At 44.4% G+C, this 25,403-nt stretch overlaps 1 protein-coding gene across 1 annotated transcript in view; it reads right to left on the bottom strand.

Moving 5' to 3' along the window:
• The window catches only part of LOC140076456 (caspase-3-like), a 30,168-nt gene continuing 4,765 nt past the window's right edge, over positions 1 to 25,403 (bottom strand). Inside the window, exons 2-7 of the mRNA XM_072122985.1 lie at positions 23,427 to 23,501; positions 15,618 to 15,694; positions 11,540 to 11,674; positions 9,295 to 9,470; positions 502 to 622; positions 1 to 341 (exon numbers count right to left, since the gene is read on the bottom strand). Coding sequence (XP_071979086.1) covers positions 133 to 341; positions 502 to 622; positions 9,295 to 9,470; positions 11,540 to 11,674; positions 15,618 to 15,694; positions 23,427 to 23,473 — 765 coding nt within the window. The 5' untranslated portion in view covers positions 23,474 to 23,501 and the 3' untranslated portion in view covers positions 1 to 132. The remainder of the gene's footprint in view (positions 342 to 501; positions 623 to 9,294; positions 9,471 to 11,539; positions 11,675 to 15,617; positions 15,695 to 23,426; positions 23,502 to 25,403) is intronic.

The following is a 25,403-nucleotide window of genomic DNA, read 5'->3' as shown; positions in this document are numbered from 1 at the left end:
AGTACAGTCTTTCTTTTTATCTTGCATGACACTTTATTTAACCAAATGACAGTGGAGTAACATGAAACCAAAAAACCTGGATTTACTCTAATAGTTGTATCGCATTGTGATTTTACAGGTAAACTTAGAGTATTAATAAAAGTATAAAAGATTGGTAAGTGTGCTGACAAAACAGGGCAATTGTTTAAATGCGTCTGGCTGGGATTTGAACTCAATTGCGACTTTACGGTTCACCAATGTCAAAATATGCAGCAATTCCTTCTTATCCCAGTACTGCTCAAGCACTTTACAAAGCGACTGCACAAACCAGGAGCCCTTCTTATTGCGCCAGGAAACGTAACCTGTAATGAGAACAGACAGATATTTACTTTGGTGCACAGAAGTATTAACTCTCTGGTAATTTCTTGCACCATTATTTTTCCCGTCTCTACTGAAAGAAATGTGGTGCCTGTTGGTAAGTAAAGCTATCATTTTGTGTTATGTAAAGTACTATTATTTTACCTGAAGTTGTTGCATAATGGTAGAGAAAATCCGCCTCAGTAGGGATCATATTTACTTTTGCATTTGCCTCTGTTGCTCCATGTAGAGTCACGCCCAAGTCTATTTTTTTCCCATTGCATTTCTGACACATAAAAAGAAAGTATAAATAATGACCCTCTGTATTTACTTCAAGGATTTTTTATAGCCGGGTAACACTGGCCTGTTCATGTTATGGTTTGGTCATTTGCTATCAGATCATCCGTAATAAATTTCTAAATCTTCTATAAAGGAAACCTACCATGAGGAATATACTAATAGAAGTAGATGTGATGGTAGATTCCTCCTATCTGCCTTTGCCCTAATCTGTAATTTAATAATCCTGGAACCTCATTTAACCTATTAAAAACTTTATTTTAGTAATATGTAAATTAACTGCAGAGGCTACTGGGGCGTGTACTAGCCTGGCCGGGACACTGGGAGCTAAGGCTTCTCCACGCCCCAGTAGCCTCTGCAGTTAATTTACATATTACTTTAATAAACTTAGATTAGGTTCCAGGATTATTAAATTACAGATTATGGAAGAAGCAGGCAGGAATCTACCATCAGATCTGCTTCTGTTCATAGATTCCTCATGGTAGGTTTCATCTTATAGATGATCTTTACCAATTTTCACTTTAACAAGCTAAGCAGTAAAGCCGCGCATTTGTGTTATAATTCAGCCGATAGCCGGATGACGTAGGACAAGGAGGTGTAAACAAGCCGCGGGACTCTCATGTATGTATCCGCCCACCACGACTCGCTAGACTCTCTCCCTGGTTACCAGGCAGAGAATAAATGTTCATTTCCCCTTTTCGGAGCAGCGATTTTATTACCTGAAGAAAGCTATGCTATAAGGGCTCTAAGGGAACCTGCCCGCAACTGATTTTTTTCAAACAGAGGTGACAGGTTCCCTTTAAGGGAGGCACCGTGCCACTAATTCTTAAAGTGAAAATTGGTAAAGATCATCTATTAGAGGAAACCTACCATGAGGAATCAATGAACAGAAGTAGATCCTGGAATCCTGGAACAACGGTGACAGGTTCCTTTAAAAGAATGTCTACAACTACATAAAGAAGTATCTAAACCAAATATACCTATTCTGTTTAGATACTGCTGCCGGATCATATCTTCTGTAGGCACAATAGCATGTTGTTAATCCAGAAAACGTCTTAAGACAACATATAAATTAGGTTTGTGCGCTCCGGCTGGGTGCAGGGGTTCGACTCTCAGCGTGACTACTAATTATGCACGCTTCTAGTGTGCATCACATTCGGCCTCCCCTCCTGTTCTTAGAGCAAAGCTTTAGATACTACATTACAAGTGGTAAATTTCCTTTTAATGGTGCATGCTCACAGCAATGCTGCCTGGCACACAGTGAGAGATGTAGCTCAGCTTCAGTTACAATTCTTATCTGGCTGCAAGGATGGTACTGATGGAGATATCCATCACTGCGATATCCATCACTGGTGTCAACCTGGTGGCTTGGAAAATGATGGTGTGTAAAATATGTAAAGTAATGACGATGACAGGTCATAGATGACGATGCAGAACCACTGGTTAAACTCAGTGCACGCATAGACTGCCCAGGTGAATTGCACCAGATATCTTGCAAATTAGAAAGTTGTTAAAACAAAAACTGGGTATAATTTGTTTTTTAGATTAAATGTCTTATGCAGTAAAGTTTTTCATTGTTGAATGTAAATCAAATATATATATATATATATATATATATATATATATTTTTTTTTTTTTTTAATTTATGTTGGAAGTCATAAATCACATTTCCTTCCACATGATATATTATATTTTACATGTGTGATGTTGAAATACTTGTTAACTCCTTAACGCTCTGCGCCGTAGCTCTACGGCGCAGAGGTATAAGGAGTGTATGAAGAGGGCTCACGGGCTGAGTCCTCTTCATACAAAGGTGGGGGTTTTTGCAAAATGCATAAAACCCCCACCGCTAATAACCGCGGTCGGTGCTTGCACCGATCGCGGCTATTAACCCCCTAAACGCCGCCTGCAAAGTCGCAGGCGGCGTTTAAAAGACGGCGGCGCGTGGGCGCCGCCATCTTTTTTTTGATCGCCACGCCCCCGAACGTCATCGGGGGGTGGCGATCAGTTGCCATGGTAGCCTCGTGTCTTCTCTTGACACGAGGCTATCTGGCAGCTGCATATTCGTTACAATGAGCCAGTGGCTCATTGTAATGAATGTGCTGCAAAAATGCCATATATTGCAATACAGAAGTATTGCAGTATATGGTAGCAGCGATCTGACCATCTAGGGTTAATGTACCCTAGATGGTCTAAAAGATAGTGAAAAAAAAAAGAAAAAAAAAAGTTTAAAAAATAAAAAAAATTAATAAAATATTAAAAGTTCAAATCACCCCCCTTTCCCTAGAACGGATATAAAACATAACAAACAGTAAAAATCACAGACATATTAGGTATCGCCGCGTCCCAAAATGCCCGATCTATCAAAATATAAAAACGGTTACGGCCGGCGGTGACCTCCGAGGCGGGAAATGGCGCCCAAATGTCCGAAATGCGACTTTTACACCTTTTTACATAACATAAAAAATGAAATAAAAAATGATCAAAATGTCGCACAGACCTCAAAACGGTAGCAATGAAAACGTCGCCTCATTTCGCAAAAAATGACCCCTCACACATTTCCGTGCGCCAAAGTATGAAAAAGTTATTAGCGTCAGAAGATGGCAAAAAATTTTTTTTCTTTTTTGTACACATTCGTTTAATTTTTGAAAATGTATTAAAACACAATAAAACCTGTATAAATTTGGTATCACCGCGATCGCACCGAACCAAAGAATAAAGTAGGCGTGTTATTTGGAGCGAAGAGTGAAAGTCGTAAAAACTGAGCCCACAAGAACGTGACGCACGTGCGTTTTTTTTTCAATTTTTCCACATTTGGAATTTTTTTTCAGCTTCGCAGTACACGGCATGTTAAAATAAATAACATTACGGGAAAGTAAAATTTGTTACGCACAAAATAAGCCCTCACACAGGTCTGTACACGGAAAAATGAAAAAGTTATGGATTTTTGAAGTTGGAGAGCGAGAAATGAGGCGAAAAACCCTGCGTCCTTAAGGGGTTAATGATATTAAAGGGATTGTCCGGAGGTTGAAAACCACATCTGCTTTCTTCCACAGCTCCTCTCCTGACTATGGCTAGTGTGTAGTATTGCAGATAACCTACACTCATCTCTATACAGCTGCTCACAAACCATAGTCAGGTGTGGTGCTGTGTTTGGAAGGAAGCAGCTGTTAGGATTGGGTACACAAAAGACAGGGGATAGTGTGCCCTGAGCTTGCCCCAGCCTCTGTCCCTTCCTATAGCCCCCCCACGCTAAACCGTGGGGCGACTACTTGAAGACTCGGAATACTCTGGTTTAAGTGCGGGAAGGGAAATACAAACAGACTGACGAACATAAAACACAAAAGAATCGTAAACTAGCCGGAGTCACAACGGGAGGGTACGTCAATAGCAAAGTCAGTAAGCAAATAGTCAATGTCAAAAACTAGCCGAGGTAACAACAATACAGATACAGAGCAATACAACCTAGTGCAGCAAGCAAGTGGAGAAAGAGATTTCAAACACTGGCACAGGTGACTAGTGAAGCTGCAATTTATGCAGCCAGAACTCCACCTCCAGAACCTGATAGGAGCTGGACAGCATCTGGGAATTAACCCCTCACGGTGCAGAACAACAGGCACCAAGCAGAGGTTCAAAGTCCCAGCCACTCCTAGACAGCGCGAGATCTTAGCAGCCGCTGCCCAGGACGAGAGGTGGAGTTTGCGCGGACACGCGCCGGGGTTCGGAGAACGCTGCTGCCACCACCAGAAGTTCCAGCATTCTCCCTAGCGAACCTGACCGTACCCCCCCCTGACGGGGGGCCTTCGGACCCCTAGATCTTAAAGATGGCTTCTGAGGGTAGGTCTGATGAAACAACCTAAGTAACCGTGGAGCATGAACATCTCTAGCCGGAACCCAAGACCTATCCTCAGGACCAAAACCTTTCCAATGGACCAGGTACTGCAGGGAGTTACCTACCCATCTGGAATTCACAATTTTTTCTACCTCAAATTCCAGATTCCCCTCCACAATAGATGGAGAAGGAGGGTCAGAAAGAGGCAAAACAGGCTCAACATAGCGCTTCAGAAGACTCTTATGGAAGGTGTTATGGACCCGCCACCCTGCTGGAAGTGTAATCTTGAAGGAAACCGGGTTAACAATATGCGTAACAACAAACGGACCCACAAACCTGGGCGCAAACTTCAAAGAGGGGACCTTCAATTTAAGGTTTTTCGTGGATAACCACACTTTATCCCCCACCACAAACGTATCGGAGTTAGTGCGCCTTCTTTCAGTTTGTTGGACCATAGAATTTTGTGCCCTCTGAATATTCCCCCGAACCTGTGACCAGAGTGAGCGCAACTTGGATGTAATAGCTTCCGCTCGAGGAATATTAGAGACAGGCACAGATGAAAAAGAGAAACGAGGATGAAAACCATAATTGCAGAAAAACGGAGATACCTGTGTGGACGAACTACTGTGGTTATTAATAGCAAATTCTGCCAACGGAAGGAATTTCACCCACTGGTCCTGACTGTCCGAGACAAAGTCGCAGATATTGAATCATCTCCTGATTCATTCTCTCGGACTGACCATTAGACTCAGGGTGAAACGCCGACGAGAACGATAAATTAACTTCCAGTCTAGAACAAAATGCTCGCCAAAATTTGGAAACAAATTGTACGCCCCTATCTGACACAATATCATCTGGTATACCATGGAGGCGTACAATATTCTGTATAAACAATTCAGCTAATTCTTCAGCTGAAGGTAACTTTTTTAACGGAACAAAGTGTCCCATTTTAGAGAAACGGTCCACTACTACCCAAACCACTGTACAGCCTTGAGACGCTGGCAGATCAGTGACAAAGTCCATAGACACTTTAGACCACGGCCTGGTGGGAACTGGAAGCGGAAGAAGAGGCCCCTCAGGACGTCTCCTGGGAGTCTTTCCTCGCGCACAGACCTGACAGGCTTGGACAAATGCGTGCACATCCTTAGTCATGTGAGGCCACCAGTAACTTCTCTTCAAGAGATCCAAGGTACTCCGCATTCCCGGATGACCTGCCAACACCGAGCAATGCGTCTCCTCCAACACTCTCAAACGACAAGAAAGAGGAACAAATAATTTGCCTTCCGGAAGGTCTTTAGGTGCAGATCTTTGTCCTGCTAAAATTTGAGAGGAGAGGTGGGAGGAGACAGCTGCCAGCACAACCCCTGGAGACAAAATATTACTGTCAGTAGCCTCTGGAAGCTCAGGAGTCCCGAAGCTACGGGACAAGGCATCAGCCTTCACATTTTTTGACCCAGGTCGGTAGGTGACCACAAAATTGAAACGAGAGAAAAACAAGGCCCACCTAGCCTGACGTGAGTTCAAACGTTTAGCAGTATCCAAATATACTAAGTTCTTATGATCCGTGAGCACAGTGATCGGATGAAGAGCTCCCTCCAAAAAGTGTCGCCAGACTTCAAATGCCCACTTAATGGCAAGGAGCTCTCGATTACCAATATCATAATTCCTCTCACAAGAGGAAAACTTTCTAGAGAAATATGCACAGGGCCTAAGTCTGGTGAGAGTGGAGGACCCCTGAGACAACACTGCACCAACTCCTACCTCGGAGGCATCCACCTCCACAACAAACGGTAGAGAGAGGTCAGGTTGAACCAAGACTGGGGCTGACGAGAATGCCGCTTTTAAAGTTTCAAACGCTGAGCAAGCGGCAGGGGACCAATTGTTCGGATCAGCACCCTTACGGGTTAGATCCGTGAGGGGTTTGGCGATCACGGAAAAGTTCTTTATAAAGTTCCGATAATAGTTAGCGAAACCTAAAAAACGTTGTAGGGCCTTAAGATTGGTAGGCCGAACCCAGTCCGTGAGCGCCTGAACCTTACTCGGATCCATCTGTACATCAGAGGGAATCACAACATAACCTAAGAAGGAAACCTTCTGGACGCAAAAAACACACTTTTCCAGCTTAGCGAAGAGGTGGTTTTTGCGCAACCTGGTAAGTACTTGGCGGAGGTGTTGCTGGTGAGAAACCATATCAGGAGAGAAAATCAAAATATCGTCTAGATAAACCACCATAAACACACCGATGTAATCATGAAAGATGGAGTTCATAAACCCTTGAAAAACCGCTGGGGCATTACTCAAACCAAAGGGCATAACCAGGTATTCAAAGTGTCCCAAAGGTGTATTAAATGCGGTTTTCCACTCATCCCCTTCCCGGATCCGAATCAGGTTATAAGCCCCTCTGAGATCTAATTTAGAGAAAACTTGGGCCCCAGAAACCTGATTTAAGAGATCCGGGATCAAGGGGAGAGGACCTGAGTTTTTTACCGTTATCTTATTTAATTCTCGATAATCAATACACGGCCGTAGACCACCATCTTTTTTCTCAACAAAAAAGAACCCGGCCCCAGTGGGCGACTCAGAAGGACGGATATGTCCGATTGCCAAACTCTCATCAATATAACTCTTCAGTGCCTCCCGTTCAGGTACCGACAGGTTATATATACGACCCTTTGGCAATCTAGCATCAGGAAGAAGGTCAATTTTACAATCAAACTCCCTGTGAGGAGGAAGTACTTGGGATAAGGGTTTTGAAAACACATCTGAGTAATCAGAGAGAAAACCTGGAAGACTCTGATCTTCCGCCACTACTGTACATAATGAAACTCTGGACAGGTGATCCTTACAGTGAGGACCCCAATGAACCAGCTCCAGAGTTTCCCAATTAATTACCGGATTATGGATCCGGAGCCAGGGTAGACCAAGAATGACATTTTCAGACAGGTTTTCCATAACTAGGAAAGAACACCATTCTACATGCATAGCTCCTACCATAAGTTTTATCTGCGGGGTTCGGAATTTAATCAACCCTGCCTGTAGAGGGGTCAAATCCGCACCCGACATCTGGATAGGAGTGGACAATGGAATCAATGACATGCGAAACTGAGAGACAAAACTATAATCAATTAAATTAGACGCAGCACCTGAATCCAAAAAGGCGCGACCAGTGCAGGAAACAGACTGAAACTTAATAGTACAAGGTAAATACATTCTAGACACAATTGGGAGTACCTGAGCTCCTAAGCAGTCCCCCCGACTACTGCTTAGGAGCGGAAGTTTTCCTGCTGCTGCCTCTTGGAACAGGTGTTCCACAGTAGAAACAAAGATGATGTCTCATTCGATGTTGCTTCCGCTGTGCAGGAGAGATGCTATCCAGCTCCATGGATTCCAATTCTGGACTACCCGGAGACAGATTGGCCGCTGGCTGACAGTCAGAGGACACCCGAGGTGATCGCCTGGATCTTAGGCGACGATCAACTCGGATGACCAGAGTCATAGCATCATCTAATGTCTGAGGCTCGGCATAAGCTAAGACTAAGTCCTGTACTCGGTCTGACAGTCCGGACATAAATTGGTCCTTTAGGGCGCAGTCATTCCATTGCGAGTCAGTCACATACTGTCTGAACTGGGCACAATAATCTTCTGCTGTCCGTTTTCCCTGACAGAGATCTAAGGTGGGAAACTGCAAGTGCTCGGCGGTCAGGTTCGTCATAAATCTGGCCTAGAGCAGAAAAAAAAAGCGTCAAGAGAAGAACGGGATGGAGAGTCAGGTGGGAGAGAAAAAGCCCAATTTTGCGGATCCCCACGCAACAGGGAAATTACCACGCCCACCCTTTGAATCTCTGTGCCCGATGAACGAGGGCGTAAAGAAAAGTAAAGTTTACAGCCCTCCCGAAATGAAAAAAATTTCTTACGGTCACCAAAAAACACGTCAGGGAGAGGAACCTTAGGTTCAGGCATGGGAGGCAGTGGATCCTGCGGTGATGTCTGTTGTGGAACCTGCATAGATTCCTGAATTTGGAGACGGGAAGCTAGATCCTGAACAAGCTGAGTTAGGGTCTGGACCTGAGCGACCACAGCTGACAAAGGCTCCATGGAAGGAGAGAATGTAGCAGGTCGGATACAGGATGCAGACCTGTGAGTGGCCAGTGTTTCTGTTAGGATTGGGTACACAAAAGACAGGGGATAGTGTGCCCTGAGCTTGCCCCAGCCTCTGTCCCTTCCTATAGCCCCCCCACGCTAAACCGTGGGGCGACTACTTGAAGACTCGGAATACTCTGGTTTAAGTGCGGGAAGGGAAATACAAACAGACTGACGAACATAAAACACAAAAGAATCGTAAACTAGCCGGAGTCACAACGGGAGGGTACGTCAATAGCAAAGTCAGTAAGCAAATAGTCAATGTCAAAAACTAGCCGAGGTAACAACAATACAGATACAGAGCAATACAACCTAGTGCAGCAAGCAAGTGGAGAAAGAGATTTCAAACACTGGCACAGGTGACTAGTGAAGCTGCAATTTATGCAGCCAGAACTCCACCTCCAGAACCTGATAGGAGCTGGACAGCATCTGGGAATTAACCCCTCACGGTGCAGAACAACAGGCACCAAGCAGAGGTTCAAAGTCCCAGCCACTCCTAGACAGCGCGAGATCTTAGCAGCCGCTGCCCAGGACGAGAGGTGGAGTTTGCGCGGACACGCGCCGGGGTTCGGAGAACGCTGCTGCCACCACCAGAAGTTCCAGCATTCTCCCTAGCGAACCTGACAGCAGCCATGTTTTTCAAACTACAGACAACCTGTATAAAGTTTTCCTAAAAAATGTATGATTACCTGTAGAAAGAAAATCTTTGGTTTCCCAATAAGATGTGGGCTGTTTTCTCCTTCAAATAAAGCGAACAGGTCTTCTTCTTTGATAAAGTCATCAAATCCATAAAATATTCCTTTTTCTCCATGACTCATTATAAAACACACAAAACACCCGATATTGCTGTGATTATCCTCTGCAACTAAAATGTAACAATGAAAACAGATAAGGTTGTCACCACATTGCAGTTTTTGAAATACATTGGGGGTCATTTACTAAGGGCCCGATTCGCGTTTTCCCGGCGTGTTACCCGAATATTTCCGATTTGCGCCGATTTCCCCTGAATTGCCCCTGGATTTTGGCGCACACGATCGGATTGTAGCGCATCGGCGCTGGCATGCACGCGACGGAAATCGGGGGGCATGGCCGAACGAAAACCCGACAGATTCGGAAAAACTGCCGCATTTAAAACAAAAAATCTGTCGCGGAGATTGCACTTACCTTCACTCAGCCTGAGCTGGTGAACTCCAGCGCGTTCCGATGCTTTTCAGCGCAGCAGAGCCACCTGGTGGACGGCGGAATAAATCCCGGCCGGACCCGAATCCAGCGCAGAGAACGCGCCACTGGATCGCGAATGGACCGGGTAAGTAAATCTGCCCCAACGTACATTTTTTCTAGTTTAGATCCACTATCTGTTTTAAGGGGAAAAATAAAGTGAAATTATATTAGAACTGCACTATAAGAGCCAGGAAGTCAACTTTTCAAATTTTTCTAAATTCTCCTCATACTGTGGCCTCCCATCCTTCTTATACTGTGACACCCTGTCTTCCATCCTCCTCATACTGTGGCCTCCTGTCCTCCACTCCCCTTTTATTGTGACCCCCTGTCTTCCATCCTGCTCTTATTGTGATGCCCTTGTCTTACATCCTCCTCATACTGTGACTCCCTGTCTTCCATCCTCCTCATATTGTGACCCCTGGTCCTCCATCCTCCTCATACTGTGACGCCCTGTCTTCCAACCTCCTCATATTGTAGCCTCCTGTCCTCCATCCTCCTCATACTGTGGCCTCCTGTCCTCTTACCCCCTCATACTGTGGCCTCCTGTCCTCTTACCCCCTCATACTGTGACTCCCTGCCTTCCATCCTCCTCATACTGTGGCCTCATGTTCTCCATCCTTCTCATACTGTGACTCCCTGTCTTCCATCCTCCTCATACTGTGGCCTCATGTTCTTCATCCTCCTTATACTGTGACTCCCTGTCTTCCATCCTCCTTATACTGTGACTCCCTGCCTCTCTTACTATGGCCTCCTGTCCTCCGTCCTCTTGCTGTTATTTAAAAAAAAACTATGGGAGTGTTGGAAATTGTAGAGGACGGCAATAGGCTAACTTGAGATACCCCATTCACTGTTCAGGAGATAGCTAATGAGTCCATGAGATAACTGAGCATTGTCTTCAGCAACATTCAAGACTACCAAAGTAAGCAAATGGAGTATTAAGATTCATTCTCAACTTTCCATTCACTAGTTAGAATTGGATTGACCACTGTAAGGATCCCCTATCTACATGGGATTTAACTTGCTAAGACTCTTAATGAATTAGATGCAACTTGCTTCATTGCACAGGGGATGAGAATGGGTGTATGTTATGCCAGCCTTGATAAACTTAGCCTACGTTCGGCAGGTATCATTCCTTTTTCCGTTCTGAAATAGCAGAAAAAGTAGCGCAGCAGACAGTGTCTTTTTTATGGGGCAGATTTCCATGTATTGAAGATTTTTTCATGTTGCTCCCCTGTAACTATATTTGCATCAATACTGGTTTGCACCTTTTTTAGACCTGGGGCTTATACCCCCGGATTATCAGTCCTGAGCTGAACTGTTCTATTTCTATGATTTTATGAAATGTCAATTTTTATCTAGTGTTTAGTAAACTCGGTTTTAGGCAAAATGGGGCCCAGGGCAAAACTAAAAGTGGGGCCCGAAAAAGGAAAATATTAGTAGGTAAGTATCTCTAATATGGGACTGTAACAGAGAAGTCAAAGGACCAGGACAAGGAGATATCATACCCCTGCTCAGTGTTTCATCCTTTTAAAACACTTTTTTATTTTTATAAATGGAAGAGTTTTAAACAGAAATTAAAATGCTGGTGTGAACGGCGCCTTACCATTTTCCTTACTGCTGTAATACATTATATTTTGATATATATTTGCTATGATATATCATTTGAATGCTATCATAATACAATAATGTGATAGTATTGTCCACGATACTGACCTTTTCCCAAGATACTCATTATTTTTGTACATGTTTTATCTTTCTCAATTTGTACCCGAAATCCGATTTTTTTAAAGACATCAGCAATAGATTTTTCATCCTCAGATGTGCCTTTTCTTTGTTCTAGTCTCAAGGCTTTTAAAAGTAAAGCATAATATTTAGTCTTATATAGACACAGTATAATGTACATTTTATTGGCAGAACAGATAGACATTATTCCAGCTATTAGTGTATATTGTATAGAATCAGCGATACGGTTACATTACTATTGGACAAACTGCATAATTCAATAACTTCTGTATAACCTGTGACACCATCATACATCTAAACCTCCTCCAAACTATGGTAGCAAAGAAAGACGAACGAAAGATGCATGGTTTAGCCCTAAGCCACACCTTTTGCTCTGCCCCTTACACCACCCCCACACAGTATAATTTCCCCCTTAGTGCCCTCAATGTTACCCTCACAATGTGTCCCCCAGCTCCCTGTCACATTGTATCCCCTCTGATACTGAGCTCCCAAGTCCCCTCATGTTAAAGCCTCCTTTTATTGTTCCCCCCAGCAGCAAGAGGGACAGAAATTTATTTCGCCAAGCCACATTGTTTTCCCTTCCCCTTGCACCACCCCCACACACAGTATAGTTCCCCGCTTTGTGCCCCATCACATTGTGTTCCCCACAGCTCCCTCAAATTCAAGCCTCCCTCATATTGTGCCCCCATCGGCAGCTCCCCTTCATACTTTGCCACCAAGCAGCTCCCTTTCATATTGTGCCCCCTCCAATAGCTCCACTTCACACTGTGCCTCTCCCGGCAGCTCCCCTTTTCACTTCGCCCCTCCTGGTAGCTACCCTCAATACTGTGCCCCTCCCAGCATCTGCCATTTACACAGTCCCCCCCCCCAGTAGATCCCTTCACAATATGCTCCCCCAGCAGCTCCCCTTCATACTGTACCCTCTCCAGGAGCTCCCCTTATACTGTACCCTCTCCAGCAGCTCCCCTTCATACTGTACCTTCTCCAGCAGCTCCCCTTCATACTGTACCTTCTCCAGCAGCTCCCCTTCATACTGTACCCTCTCCAGCAGCTCCCCTTCATACTGTACCTTCTCCAGCAGCTCCCCTTCATACTGTACCCTCGCCAGCAGCTCCCCTTCATACTGTACCCTCTCCAGCAGCTCCCCTTCATACTGTACCTTCTCCAGCAGCTCCCCTTCATACTGTACCCTCTCCAGCAGCTCCCCTTCATACTGTACCTTCTCCAGCAGCTCCCCTTCATACTGTACCCTCGCCAGCAGCTCCCCTTCATACTGTACCCTCTCCAGCAGCTCCCCTTCATACTGTACCTTCTCCAGCAGCTCCCCTTCATACTGTACCCTCTCCAGCAGCTCCCCTTCATACTGTACCTTCTCCAGCAGCTCCCCTTCATACTGTACCTTCTCCAGCAGCTCCCCTTCATACTGTACCCTCTCCAGCAGCTCCCCTTCATACTGTACCTTCTCCAGCAGCTCCCCTTCATACTGTACCTTCTCCAGCAGCTCCCCTTCATACTGTACCTTCTCCAGCAGCTCCCCTTCATACTGTACCCTCTCCAGCAGCTCCCCTTCATACTGCACCCTCTCCGGCAGCTCCCCTTCATACTGTACCTTCTCCGGCAGCTCCCCTTCATACTGTACCTTCTCCGGCAGCTCCCCTTCATACTGTACCTTCTCCAGCAGCTCCCCTTCATACTGTACCTTCTCCAGCAGCTCCCCTTCATACTGTACCTTCTCCAGCAGCTCCCCTTCATACTGTACCCTCTCCAGCAGCTCCCCTTCATACTGTACCCTCTCCAGCAGCTTCCCTTCATACTGCACCCTCTCCAGCAGCTCCCCTTCATACTGTACCCTCTCCAGCAGCTTCCCTTCATACTGTACCCTCTCCAGCAGCTCCCCTTCATACTGTACCCTCTCCAGCAGCTCCCCTTCATACTGTACCCTCTCCGGCAGCTCCCCTTCATACTGTACCTTCTCCGGCAGCTCCCCTTCATACTGTACCCTCTCCGGCAGCTCCCCTTCATACTGTACCTTCTCCGGCAGCTCCCCTTCATACTGCACCCTCTCCGGCAGCTCCCCTTCATACTGTACCTTCTCCGGCAGCTCCCCTTCATACTGTACCTTCTCCAGCAGCTCCCCTTCATACTGTACCTTCTCCAGCAGCTCCCCTTCATACTGTACCCTCTCCAGCAGCTCCCCTACATACTGTACCCTCTCCAGCAGCTCCCCTTCATTCTGTACCCTCTCCGGCAGCTCCCCTTCATACTGTACCCTCTCCAGCAGCTTCCCTTCATACTGTACCCTCTCCAGCAGCTCCCCTTCATACTGTACCCTCTCCAGCAGCTCCCCTTCATACTGTACCCTCTCCAGCAGCTCCCCTTCATACTGTACCTTCTCCGGCAGCTCCCCTTCATACTGTACCCTCTCCGGCAGCTCCCCTTCATACTGTACCTTCTCCGGCAGCTCCCCTTCATACTGTACCTTCTCCGGCAGCTCCCCTTCATACTGTACCTTCTCCAGCAGCTCCCCTTCATACTGTACCTTCTCCAGCAGCTCCCCTTCATACTGTACCTTCTCCAGCAGCTCCCCTTCATACTGTACCCTCTCCAGCAGCTCCCCTTCATACTGTACCCTCTCCAGCAGCTTCCCTTCATACTGCACCCTCTCCAGCAGCTCCCCTTCATACTGTACCCTCTCCAGCAGCTTCCCTTCATACTGTACCCTCTCCAGCAGCTCCCCTTCATACTGTACCCTCTCCAGCAGCTCCCCTTCATACTGTACCCTCTCCAGCAGCTCCCCTTCATACTGTACCCTCTCCGGCAGCTCCCCTTCATACTGTACCCTCTCCGGCAGCTCCCCTTCATACTGTACCTTCTCCGGCAGCTCCCCTTCATACTGTACCTTCTCCAGCAGCTCCCCTTCATACTGTACCTTCTCCAGCAGCTCCCCTTCATACTGTACCTTCTCCAGCAGCTCCCCTTCATACTGTACCCTCTCCAGCAGCTCCCCTTCATACTGTACCTTCTCCAGCAGCTCCCCTTCATACTGTACCTTCTCCAGCAGCTCCCCTTCATACTGTACCTTCTCCAGCAGCTCCCCTTCATACTGTACCCTCTCCAGCAGCTCCCCTTCATACTGTACCCTCTCCAGCAGCTCCCCTTCATACTGTACCTTCTCCAGCAGCTCCCCTTCATACTGTACCCTCTCCAGCAGCTCCCCTACATACTGTACCCTCTCCAGCAGCTCCCCTTCATTCTGTACCCTCTCCAGCAGCTCCCCTTCATACTGTACCCTCTCCAGCAGCTCCCCTTCATACTGTACCCTCTCCAGCAGCTCCCCTTCATACTGTACCCTCTCCAGCAGCTCCCCTTCATACTGTACCCTCTCCAGCAGCTCCCCTTCATACTGTACCCTCTCCAGCAGCTCCCCTTCATACTGTACCCTCTCCAGCAGCTCCCCTTCATACTGTACCCTCTCCAGCAGCTCCCCTTCATACTGTACCCTCTCCAGCAGCTCCCTTTGTTACTGTGTCCCCCAGCACAGCAGCTCCCTATTCTTATGGTGCCCCCACAGCACATTTAAGGACCTGTAGTTGGAGAAGGTGGAGGAGGGAGGTAGCAGCTTTGTCCCTCACATTTCCTCTGAATTCTGCCTCCTACATTCTGACGCAGAGGAAACGTGCCGGGCAAACTGGGACAAACACCCAACTGAAAAACAGGACTGTCTTACCAAATCCAGGACAGTTGGAAACACTATGAATGCCTCCACTACTGCCAATAGATAATGTGACTGGTTATTTTCATCTCCTATCTGCACAGAACATGACCAGGAAACACCCCATAAACCTCAATGAGTCGGCTGCTGTAAAGCATGTCACTAAATGCTGTTACTAGATCTCAGGTAAGATGGCAGCCCCCATAATCAGAAGAACAAAACTGCAATTAGAAATATTCTGCCATCTGAAAGCATAATGGAAGACAGTGGAACTTCTTTTGCCTCTTTCCATGTCTTGTGCCTATTATTTATGTTATACAGAAATCATATTCTTACCACTAGAAAAATTCTCCATGTTTATGATCAGACAGAGGCCTTTTTCTGGATAATCCAGGTTATATTTACATTCATCACTGTGAAAACAAAGGGAGAAATTATTAATAAGGGAATGCCCTGTACATGTGTATTAAACAGAGGTGTCAGAATGGTAATACTGTAGTACCAACCTGACCTGGGCCCCCCCCCCCCCCTTCTCTGTAGTGCCTATATTACCTGCAGTTTCATTTTTCAATCGCTATGGCTTTATGAGGGGTATTTTTTTTTAAAGTGAATTTTTTATTTTTGATGATTTTTTTATTTTTTCACTGAGGTATAACTTTTATTTGCTTTAACTGGGAGACAATGACGAGAAATGCAATAAATATTGCAGGAATATTGTTAGTTCAGTTATACAAATTCGGTATCATAGTAATGAATAGTTTTACTGATAAGAAACCCTTTTACAAAAAGTGAAAAGTGTCAATATATTTTGTGACCCATAACTTTTCAAAGAGTTGTATGAAGTTTTGTAAAATTGATTTTTTTCATTGGTGACACTTTTGGGTACATACTTTTTAATGATTCCCTTTTTGCTGGGAGGTAGGATGAAAAAAACTGGACATTCTGCATTATTTTTATTTTAATTTCTTTAAGTCCCCTACCATGTGAGTTAAATAATTATGTAATTCAATCTTAAATATCAATCTTTAGGCCATTTCAAAATTTTTGACACCAATTACTTTTTTGGAACTTTTATTTTGATTGGGAAAATTAGGACTTTTATTAAGACTTTCTTTTAAGCTTTTTATTTAAAAAAAAACATATTTTCCCCAAGACTCTCAGGATATTTTACCATTAGGGTTGTTTATCACTAATACAATAAGTATGCAATGATGTGAATTATAGTTGAAAAAAAAATTTTTAGAAGGAAAATTTTATAGTTGTAGTGCGGTGTTAGACTTGGGGGGGGCATTGTTGGGTCTCCAGCTTTACTACCAGTGGTACACCAGCCATGAGGTGAGTTGAGCCTCTTGCCTCAGGCAGCACCATCTACAGCAAGATAGGGGAAAGCGTCGGGGGTGCAGTTATATGCTACAAAGTAGGACCTGCACCTTAAAAACAGTATAAAAACAACAAGTGTCTTGCTACACCAAGAATTCTGCAGGCAGTGGAAGTTACTATTGGTTATTTATTAAAATATAAATCCCATATAAAACATGAACCACAAGTAAGATATTTGTGGGGCCCACACGATATACAATATAAAACTCAAACTAAAAATATATGAATGTAAAAGGCATGAGTCAGAGAGTTATTTAACAATAGATTGTGACACACGATATCACAACTCCAAATCCTTGTTCAATATCGCAACTCCAGATCTAGGTTCAATCTATACATTGAATATATGCATTAAATGCATATAATGTCCCTATTTGGTACTTTCACAAAAAAATGGAACTCATGTTTTTATAGAAAGGTATAATCCTCATTTTCATAATAAGTATATCATAAGATACCCAGTCCTTGCAACAAGCGGACAGCATCCGCACAGTATGTGTTTCTCCACTCGGGTCTCAGGTAGAGAGCTTGTCATCCGCCAGAGCGAGGCTCAGAGTTTGTTTGCACCTGCGCTGTAAAGATTTCTTGCTGCGCTGAGACCTGTAGTTCATTATGCCTTTATCTCCTTACACTGCGGTTAACTTGGCTTTGTCGCAGACTGTAGGAAAACAGATGTTGCTAGTTAGTTCGTATCGTAGATAGTGAATACTGTAGTATCTTTCACTTGCAGAAGATTTATTTGGCTTATCGATATCCTCTTTTTCTTTCCGTATGGGACAACCTTGGAAGTAATCTTGAGAATATTGGACATAAACTGAACACATTTCGGAACTTCTGTTCCTTCCTTCTGCTGAGGAAGGGTGTCACAATCTATTGTTTAATAACTCTCTGATTCACTTCCGGATTGGCATGACGTGACGCGTGCACGCACGCACGTCCGGACCCGCCCCCTCTCCCCCGCTCTGCCCGCGAGCCGTGCCGCTGATGCCGCTGAGGTAACGGAGGTCGTTTTCCCTGGCAGCGCTGGCAGGTTGTTGCTCTGGCCTGGTGCCGGCTCCGAGCGGACTCTGGCTGCCCGGGGTGGGGCTGCCGGGCCGAGCCAGTGGCCCAGTACCGTGACGGCTCTCCTCTGGTCCGGCGTCTAGAGCATGCCCTGAGGTTGGAGGCACGCGGAGAAACAGTCTCAACTCCAGGTGAGAGCTGGAGTGGAGGCCGATTGTCAGTGAGCAGAGGCTTGGCGTTCCAGGTGGGGCCGGAGTCGAGGGCCGCATTCCATGTTGGACTGCCGGACGCTCCATGTGAGAGCTGGAGTGGACCTCAGCATCGGTCTGTCGGGTGGTCCTCCAGAGGACGCTGTTCGGCTGGAGGGCCCATTGTCGACATCTCGGTGGGCTGTTCGACGCCGTGGATGGTTCCTTTATGTGCCTGGAATCGTGGTTTGGAGTCGGAGAACCAAGGGAGATCCAAGGGTCGTCTGAGTAGCTGGTGGTGAGGTACCTTCGTGTCGCAGGAGTTGTGGTCCTTTTGGGGCCTATTGTGTGGAGGTTCCCTACACTGGCTTGTGCCCTTTCTAACGACATATAACTGCTACCCCCTTGCTTCTGCTTTTGTCTACTAAACTTTACTATTCTGACTGTGCTGCTAATCAATGCTTTTTATCCGAAAAACCCTGGTCAGTGTCTTCTCCCTACTAATTACACCTACTAACTAACTTTATCCTCTCTGTGGGGAAGAAGGAGAGGGAAGAAGGGAGGAAGTCTCGGGTGCCATTGACTCTGTCCCCTCTCTGGACTATTTCATTCTTTGCCGGAGCGGACTTTGATAATAACTTGCTGGTTGTTTTCTCCGTCTACCCCACCTGCAGCAGGGTTTCTGCAGGTCCCCCGCGGCTACTTCAGTCTATAAACTTGTTTTCTTTGTTTTGTTTTTCTGTTCTCTGTAATTGAACTTGAGTGTTGTAGGTTAACCGTGTTGATAAGTGTGTATATATAATCTGGTTTAATTTAGAGGGCCGGGAATAGAAAAAAAAAATGCCTCCAAAAGCTTCTGGGAGAAAATCTGGGGGAGGGAGTGGAGAGTCCCCGAAGGAAGGGAAGGACCGGAGTGGTGGGACAGAGAGACATACCGAGCCGGCAAAGGGAATTTTTCTTTTTCCTTTTTTTTTTTTTTTTTTTTTAATTAATTTATGTCTACTCAGGTTTTTGTGTGGAATGTCAGGGGCCTGAACGATGGCCGTAAGCGCTGTATTGTAAATGATATAGTGGCCCGACATTTGCCTGGTATTGTTTGTTTAATAGAGACACATCTTACACCCGACACTATGGCCTGGCTTCATAGAAGGTGGGCATCTTTTGTTTTCCACTCTTGTGGGTCCGCATTCTCCAGGGGAGTATCCGTTCTCATTCATAATAGGGTGGATATAAAAATTTTAGCGGTCAAGACAGATAAAAAGGGGAGGTTCATCTTCTTATTTTGTTTATTATGTAAAATCCTGTGTGTCTTGGCCTTTATCTATATCCCGCCTCCTTTTTCAATGGAAGTTCTAAATGAGTTAACCCAGTTTACTAAAGACAGAGAGGATAATCCGATCCTGGTCCTGTGGGATTTTAATACAGTTTTCGATGGGGACCTGGACAGACGTAGTCTGAACAGTCTAGGCGGGCATAGGGATAGGGGGTCTTCGGGCTTAAGAACGTTTTGTGAGAGTTGGTCACTTAAGGATGTCTGGCGCACTAAATACTTGGATAAACCTGCATTTTCTTGTTTTAGTCGGACTCGCTCATCTCTCTCCAGGATTGACTTATGCTTGGCTAATGACGCTTTTTTTGGATTTATAGAGAGAATGAAGTATGAGTCTATAGCGGTCTCTGACCATGGCCCGATATCCCTCTTTTTGAGGATGCAGAGGGAAACATGTTTGGAAAGAGGAAGTTTTTTCAGACTTAACCCTCACTGGCTCTCAATTCTGAATAATGAGGAGAAGATCAATAGATTGATTCAAGAATTTTGGTCTTGTAATTTGGGGAGTGGGGAACCAGGGATGGTGTAGGATTTATTGAAAGCTTATCTACGGGGTATCTTTTTTTCAGAGATCAACTGGAAGAAAAAGGAATTCAGGCAGAGGGAGCTTAAATTTAAAAACGAATTAGACCTTAGCCAGAAACTCTGGGCTGCTACGTCTACGGAAGCAGATAGAGATAAGTTCTTGGAGGCCCAATTGGCTTATACCACCTTCATGACAGAGTAATCTCAAAATAGAGCCTTCTTTAAGGGATATAGAAATTATGCGGAGAGGGGCAAACCGGGCAAACTTCTGGCTAACTTTCTTTAAAAAAAAAGTAGTCGCCAGGGGGTTCACGCTATCTTGGATCATACTGGGAAATTGGTCCAAGATCAAAGAGCAATATTGGAGAGCTTCAGGCTCCTCTATGAGGCGCTCTATGCATCCGAGGCAAGCTACACGGATAGTCAGTTAAATAACTTTTTGGAGTCGATCCCTATCCCTAGTCTGTCAGAGGAAGAGAGGCTCCCACTGAATGATCCTATAGGGGTAGAGGAGATTCTGGAAGCTATTAGGACTTCAACAGATTCAGCACCTGGATTAGATGGCTTACCTTTTGCCTTCTATAGAAAGTATCAAAATGTCCTGTCTCCAATACTAGAAACGGTGTTTGCAGCAGCATTCGCAGAGGGAGCGATACGGGGATCAATGACGGGGGCCGCCATAGTACTGATCTTTAAGAAGGACAAAGATGGAGTTGAGATGGGTTCTTATAGACGTATCTCTTTATTGAATTCCGATATAAAAATCTTAGTAAAAATTCTTTCCTCCAGGTTGAAAAAGGTAATCTCCGTAATTGTTCACCCGGATCAAAACGGGTTTATCTCGTCAAGGAGTACGGGACATAACCTTCATAGGTTGTTCTCAGATATGCAATTGGGAATCAAAGGGGACTGCTCCATCCTGTCATTAGACGCTGTTAAAGCTTTTGACAGGGTGGAGTGGCCTTATTTATGGAAGGTGATGGACAGATTCGGGTTAGGTGGGGTCTTTGCTAAGTGGGTTGAGATCATGTATCACTCCCCCATAGCGAGGATGTGCGTTAATGGTTTACTCTCTGAGCCCTTTCAATTGTATAGGGGGACTCGGCAGGGATGTCCGCTCTCCCCCCTCCTCTTTGCCCTATTTATTGAGCCTCTGGCCATCTTGATTCGTGATTTCGACCACATCAAGGGCTGGGGGTGTGGGGGAGAGAGGGACAAGATTTCGCTTTACGCGGATGATATTTTGCTGACTATCCAGAGTTCAGATGACTCCATACCATTAAATTGGTGGATGGGTTTGATTTTCCCCAATTGATCTTTAATCCCGAGAAAAATCCAGTCCCTCTACCGTTAGATGGCGCGGGAAGAGAGGAAGATCTCCCTATTTCACGGTTAGAAAGGGGTGCGTCCTTTAAATACTTAGGAATATGGGTTTCTGGGGATTTTGGGAGGTACGTGGAATTAAATATAAACCCGCTTATTAATAAGCTAAGAAGGAACATCTTGGGATGGATAAAAATGCCCTTTTCTAGAGCTGATAGGGTAGCTATTGTTAAAATGATCTTCCGCCCACAGCTTCTTTACCCTCTAGCGGTATCCCCGATCTGGCTCTCCGGGAAATTGTTCAGAATTCTTGAAGGTCTGGGGGTCCCCTACCTCTTTGGTTACTTTCTGGCTTCTCAATTAGCTTTTTTAGTCATAAGAAAGAACTGCAGTGCCTATGGTAGGTTAATAGAGCTTAGTGTGGGAAGTAGGGATTCCATTTTTTCTTTGTTAGAAAGTGGGGAACTTAGATTTAATAATTATAAGAATATTCACATGTTGGGGGACATATAAAAAGTTAAAGGTATAAAAAAATTTTGTGGTTTACCCCAATATGGGAGAATTTTCACTTTAAAGAATTTAAATCTATTCCGGATAGTGAGCATTGGTTTAAGAAGGGGGTTCGGTTTTTTTCACAAATTTTAGACAGGTCTCAATTATGCGATTATACAGTGTTTGTGAATCGTTTCACAGGGTTGGATTCGAGTTTTTTTCGGTTTATGCAGCTGCATCATGCATTTAATGCGGTGCTGTGTAAAGAAAGACTCACGATATGCACAGATGTAGGAATAGAATTTCTGATTAGTACGAGTTTAAGGAAGATGGTGACTTCACAGATGTATAAATATACTATGCACGGGTTTGTGAAAGGGGTGGTTCATCCCTCGAGGAATAAATGGCACATGCAAGTGGGGGAGATATCAGAAGAGCACTGGAAATTGTGTTATAAGGGTATCGGACTGTCCTCTAAGTCTTGGAATCATAGGATAGTACAATTTAATTGTCGGAGGTGTCCCCTGGAGAATGCAGATTTTCTTCATGTAGCATTCGGTTGTCAGAATTTGAGGGTTTATTGGAGTAGGATACTGGACTATATAAATGGTACTTATAATTTGAGACTTATTCTTTCAGCCCGGGTCTTGCTCCTAGGTCTCATAGACTTGGGGAGAGATGAGTTTAGGAAAAGGCTGATAGTTCATAAACTCCTTTTTTTGGCTAGAGTGATCATTGCTAGGAAATGGGGTAGCACAGAAATCCTGTACTACGGAGAATTTATGACAGAGGTACAATAATGTAAAAGCTATGAGAAACTAACTGCAGTAAGAGGTGGATTTATAAACAAATGGAAGAAGGTTTGGTGTGTGGGCATACAAGACAGGATTTCCCTCAATTAAGAGAGAGTAATGTTGTCTTTTTTTCCTTCTTTTTGAAGTTTTGAAGTTCTTTTTTTTTTTTCTTTTCTCCGTCTCGGCTCATATGGGTCTGTCTCGATTCACCCCATCCTCCTTGTAGGGTTGGTGTGGGCGGGGGAGAGGGTGGGAGGTTAGGGGGGTGGCATGGGTATTATAAGTTTAGAAGTCACTTTAGTAATATGTGCAATAATGTGTAATTTATATGGTATCTATTTGTATATATGTATACTGAGGATTGGTATTGTACATGTTTATTAGAACTTTTTCAATAAAAATTTTTATAAAAAATAACTCTCTGATTCATGCCTTTTACATCCATATATTTTTAGTTTGAGTTTTATATTGTATATCGTGTGGGCCCCAGGAATATCTTACTTGTGGTTCATGTTTTTATTTTAAGTAACCAATAGTAACTTCCAGTGCCTGGAGAATGCTTGGTGTATCAAGACACTTGTTCTTTTTATTTAATTTTTGTAATTTGCCTATGATTATCTCCCCATATCTCAACTGGTGAGCATTTCCACACTCTTTTTTCGATTTTGTCCACTTAAAAATAGTGTCTCTTTACACCTGAAGTCAGCATGGGTGTGAGAAACTGCATGGAGAACCCACTTAAAAAAATAACCTGGGGCTGCCATTCTATAACTCGCCTCGGGTAGCAGAGAGTTTAGGTGAACCCCTGTCTACTAGCATCACATCAGGGCCCCATGGTTGAGTTTTCAGGAGAAAAAAATAATTTGTCAGTACTTTAATATCATATTTTTGGGTACATTTTTCACTGTTGGCTTTTGATTGAATACAGAGCCATGTTATAGAAATTGCATGTAGCAGTATTTGTCCATATTCTGTAAAATTCTGTGGGAACACAGGAGCTGGCAAACGGATCAGGAACACAGCTCACGGATCAGGAACGGACTGGCACACAGGACAGAAACGCTTGGATACACAGGAACATTGTTCACAATGAATAATGGATGCCATTTACCTTGCAGCTTCAAGAGATGAGTTGCCAGTGCTTGCAGTTTCTGCCATAATCACAGTTTCCTTCTCTGTCCTTTCACTGGAACGGGAAAAACCAGTAGGTTATTGTTTTACGTTAGACATCTTCAGCCGTGCATTTTTTACTTCTGTAACTGTGTTTATCTTATTTGGTGCCCAGTATCAACATTGTGAAAAAACGTCACTAAGCGCCTACTTACCCTCCGCAGAAGCCGCTCCTGTGCAGAGTCTCTTCTTGTTTTTTTTTTAATCAACAATAAACTTTATTCAGGGAAACAAGGAGAGACAGGATACATGATGAATAAAGCAAATAAGGAATGGTCTTGCAGGACCCAACATATAGCATGAATCCAAAATGAATGTACATTTGCCACAACATGCATAAGCCATAGCAAACAAGAAGTCATCTCCACAGTAGGAATGTCTGGGGCAGCTGTAAATGGCAAATCAAGCCATTTGTCCCAGATGAAGGGTAGAGGGTAGTGGGATATCCAGCCATCCAGAATCTGACCACCGTTTTCCTAGCGCAGTACAAGGCTTCAATAATGAAAGCACAATCCGTGGTAGAATGAACAATCCCGGGTCCACCAGAAGGCATAAATAAGGGTCCTCAGGGACCAATACAACCATCCTGTTGAACAGTTGTTTACGGACTTGCACCCAATACCTCTTTACCCACAGGGTATGAGCACAGTAAATGCAGGAAAGTACTTGAGGTTGCGGAGAACTTAGGACACAGGTCTGGGAAGCCAGGACAGATTTAACTAACTCACACATACAGCAAATACACACACATTCAGTATATACAGCATTTTCACAGACATACGGGAAATACACACACACATTCAGAATACAGAGCATATACATACATACCATATACACAGCATATAAACAATTATATATATATATATATATATATATATATATATATATATATATATGCGTGTATAAAAACAGTAAATGCATATATACACAGTATATACATATATAGACAGTAGATGCATATATACACTATATACATATATAGACAGTAGATGCATATATACACATATACACACTATATACATATATAGACAGTAGATGCATATATACACATATACACAGTATATACACATACACAGTAGATGCATATATACACATATACACAGTATATACATACATAGACAGTAGATGCATATACACAGTATATATGCATATACACAGTATATACACATATACACAGTAGATGCATATATAGACAGTAGATGCATATATACACATATACACAGTATATACATATATAGACAGTAGATGTATATGTAGACAGTAGATGCATATATACACATATACACAGTATATACATATATAGACAGTAGATGCATATATACACATATACACAGTATATACATATATAGACAGATGCATATACACATATACACAGTAGATGCATATATACACAGTAGATACATATATAGACAGATGCATATATACACATATACACAGTATATACATATATAGACAGTAGATGCATATACACATATACACAGTATATACACATATACACAGTAGATGCATATATACACAGTATATACATATATAGACAGTAGATGCATATAAACACAGTATATATACAGAATATACATAATTTATAAACACAGATAAATACATATGTAGTGTATACTTACCCTTTTAGGATGACCGGCCGTCGCGTCAGGTGGGTGTTCGGGGTTGTTCGTGTTTGGCGTGGGGGGGGTCGGTCGGTTACTGGTTTGGACGGGGGGGGGGGGTTGGGTGCAGGGGAGGAGGAGCGGAGGATGGGCGCTTCTTCGAGCGGGGGGGGGGTGTAGGGTGAAACAGCGGAGGACGTCTGCCTGTTCCGCGGGGGGGGGGGGGGGGGGGAATAGGAGCGGAGGCCAGCCACTTGTTTCGCCCGGGGGGGGGGGGGTTGTAGCGGAGGACGGCCGCTGCTTATTCCGCGGAGGAT

The sequence above is a fragment of the Engystomops pustulosus genome, chromosome 1 (assembly GCF_040894005.1).
Source record: "Engystomops pustulosus chromosome 1, aEngPut4.maternal, whole genome shotgun sequence".
NCBI classification, from domain to species: Eukaryota; Metazoa; Chordata; class Amphibia; order Anura; family Leptodactylidae; genus Engystomops; species Engystomops pustulosus.
This window is presented reverse-complemented; position numbering and strand designations above follow the sequence as displayed.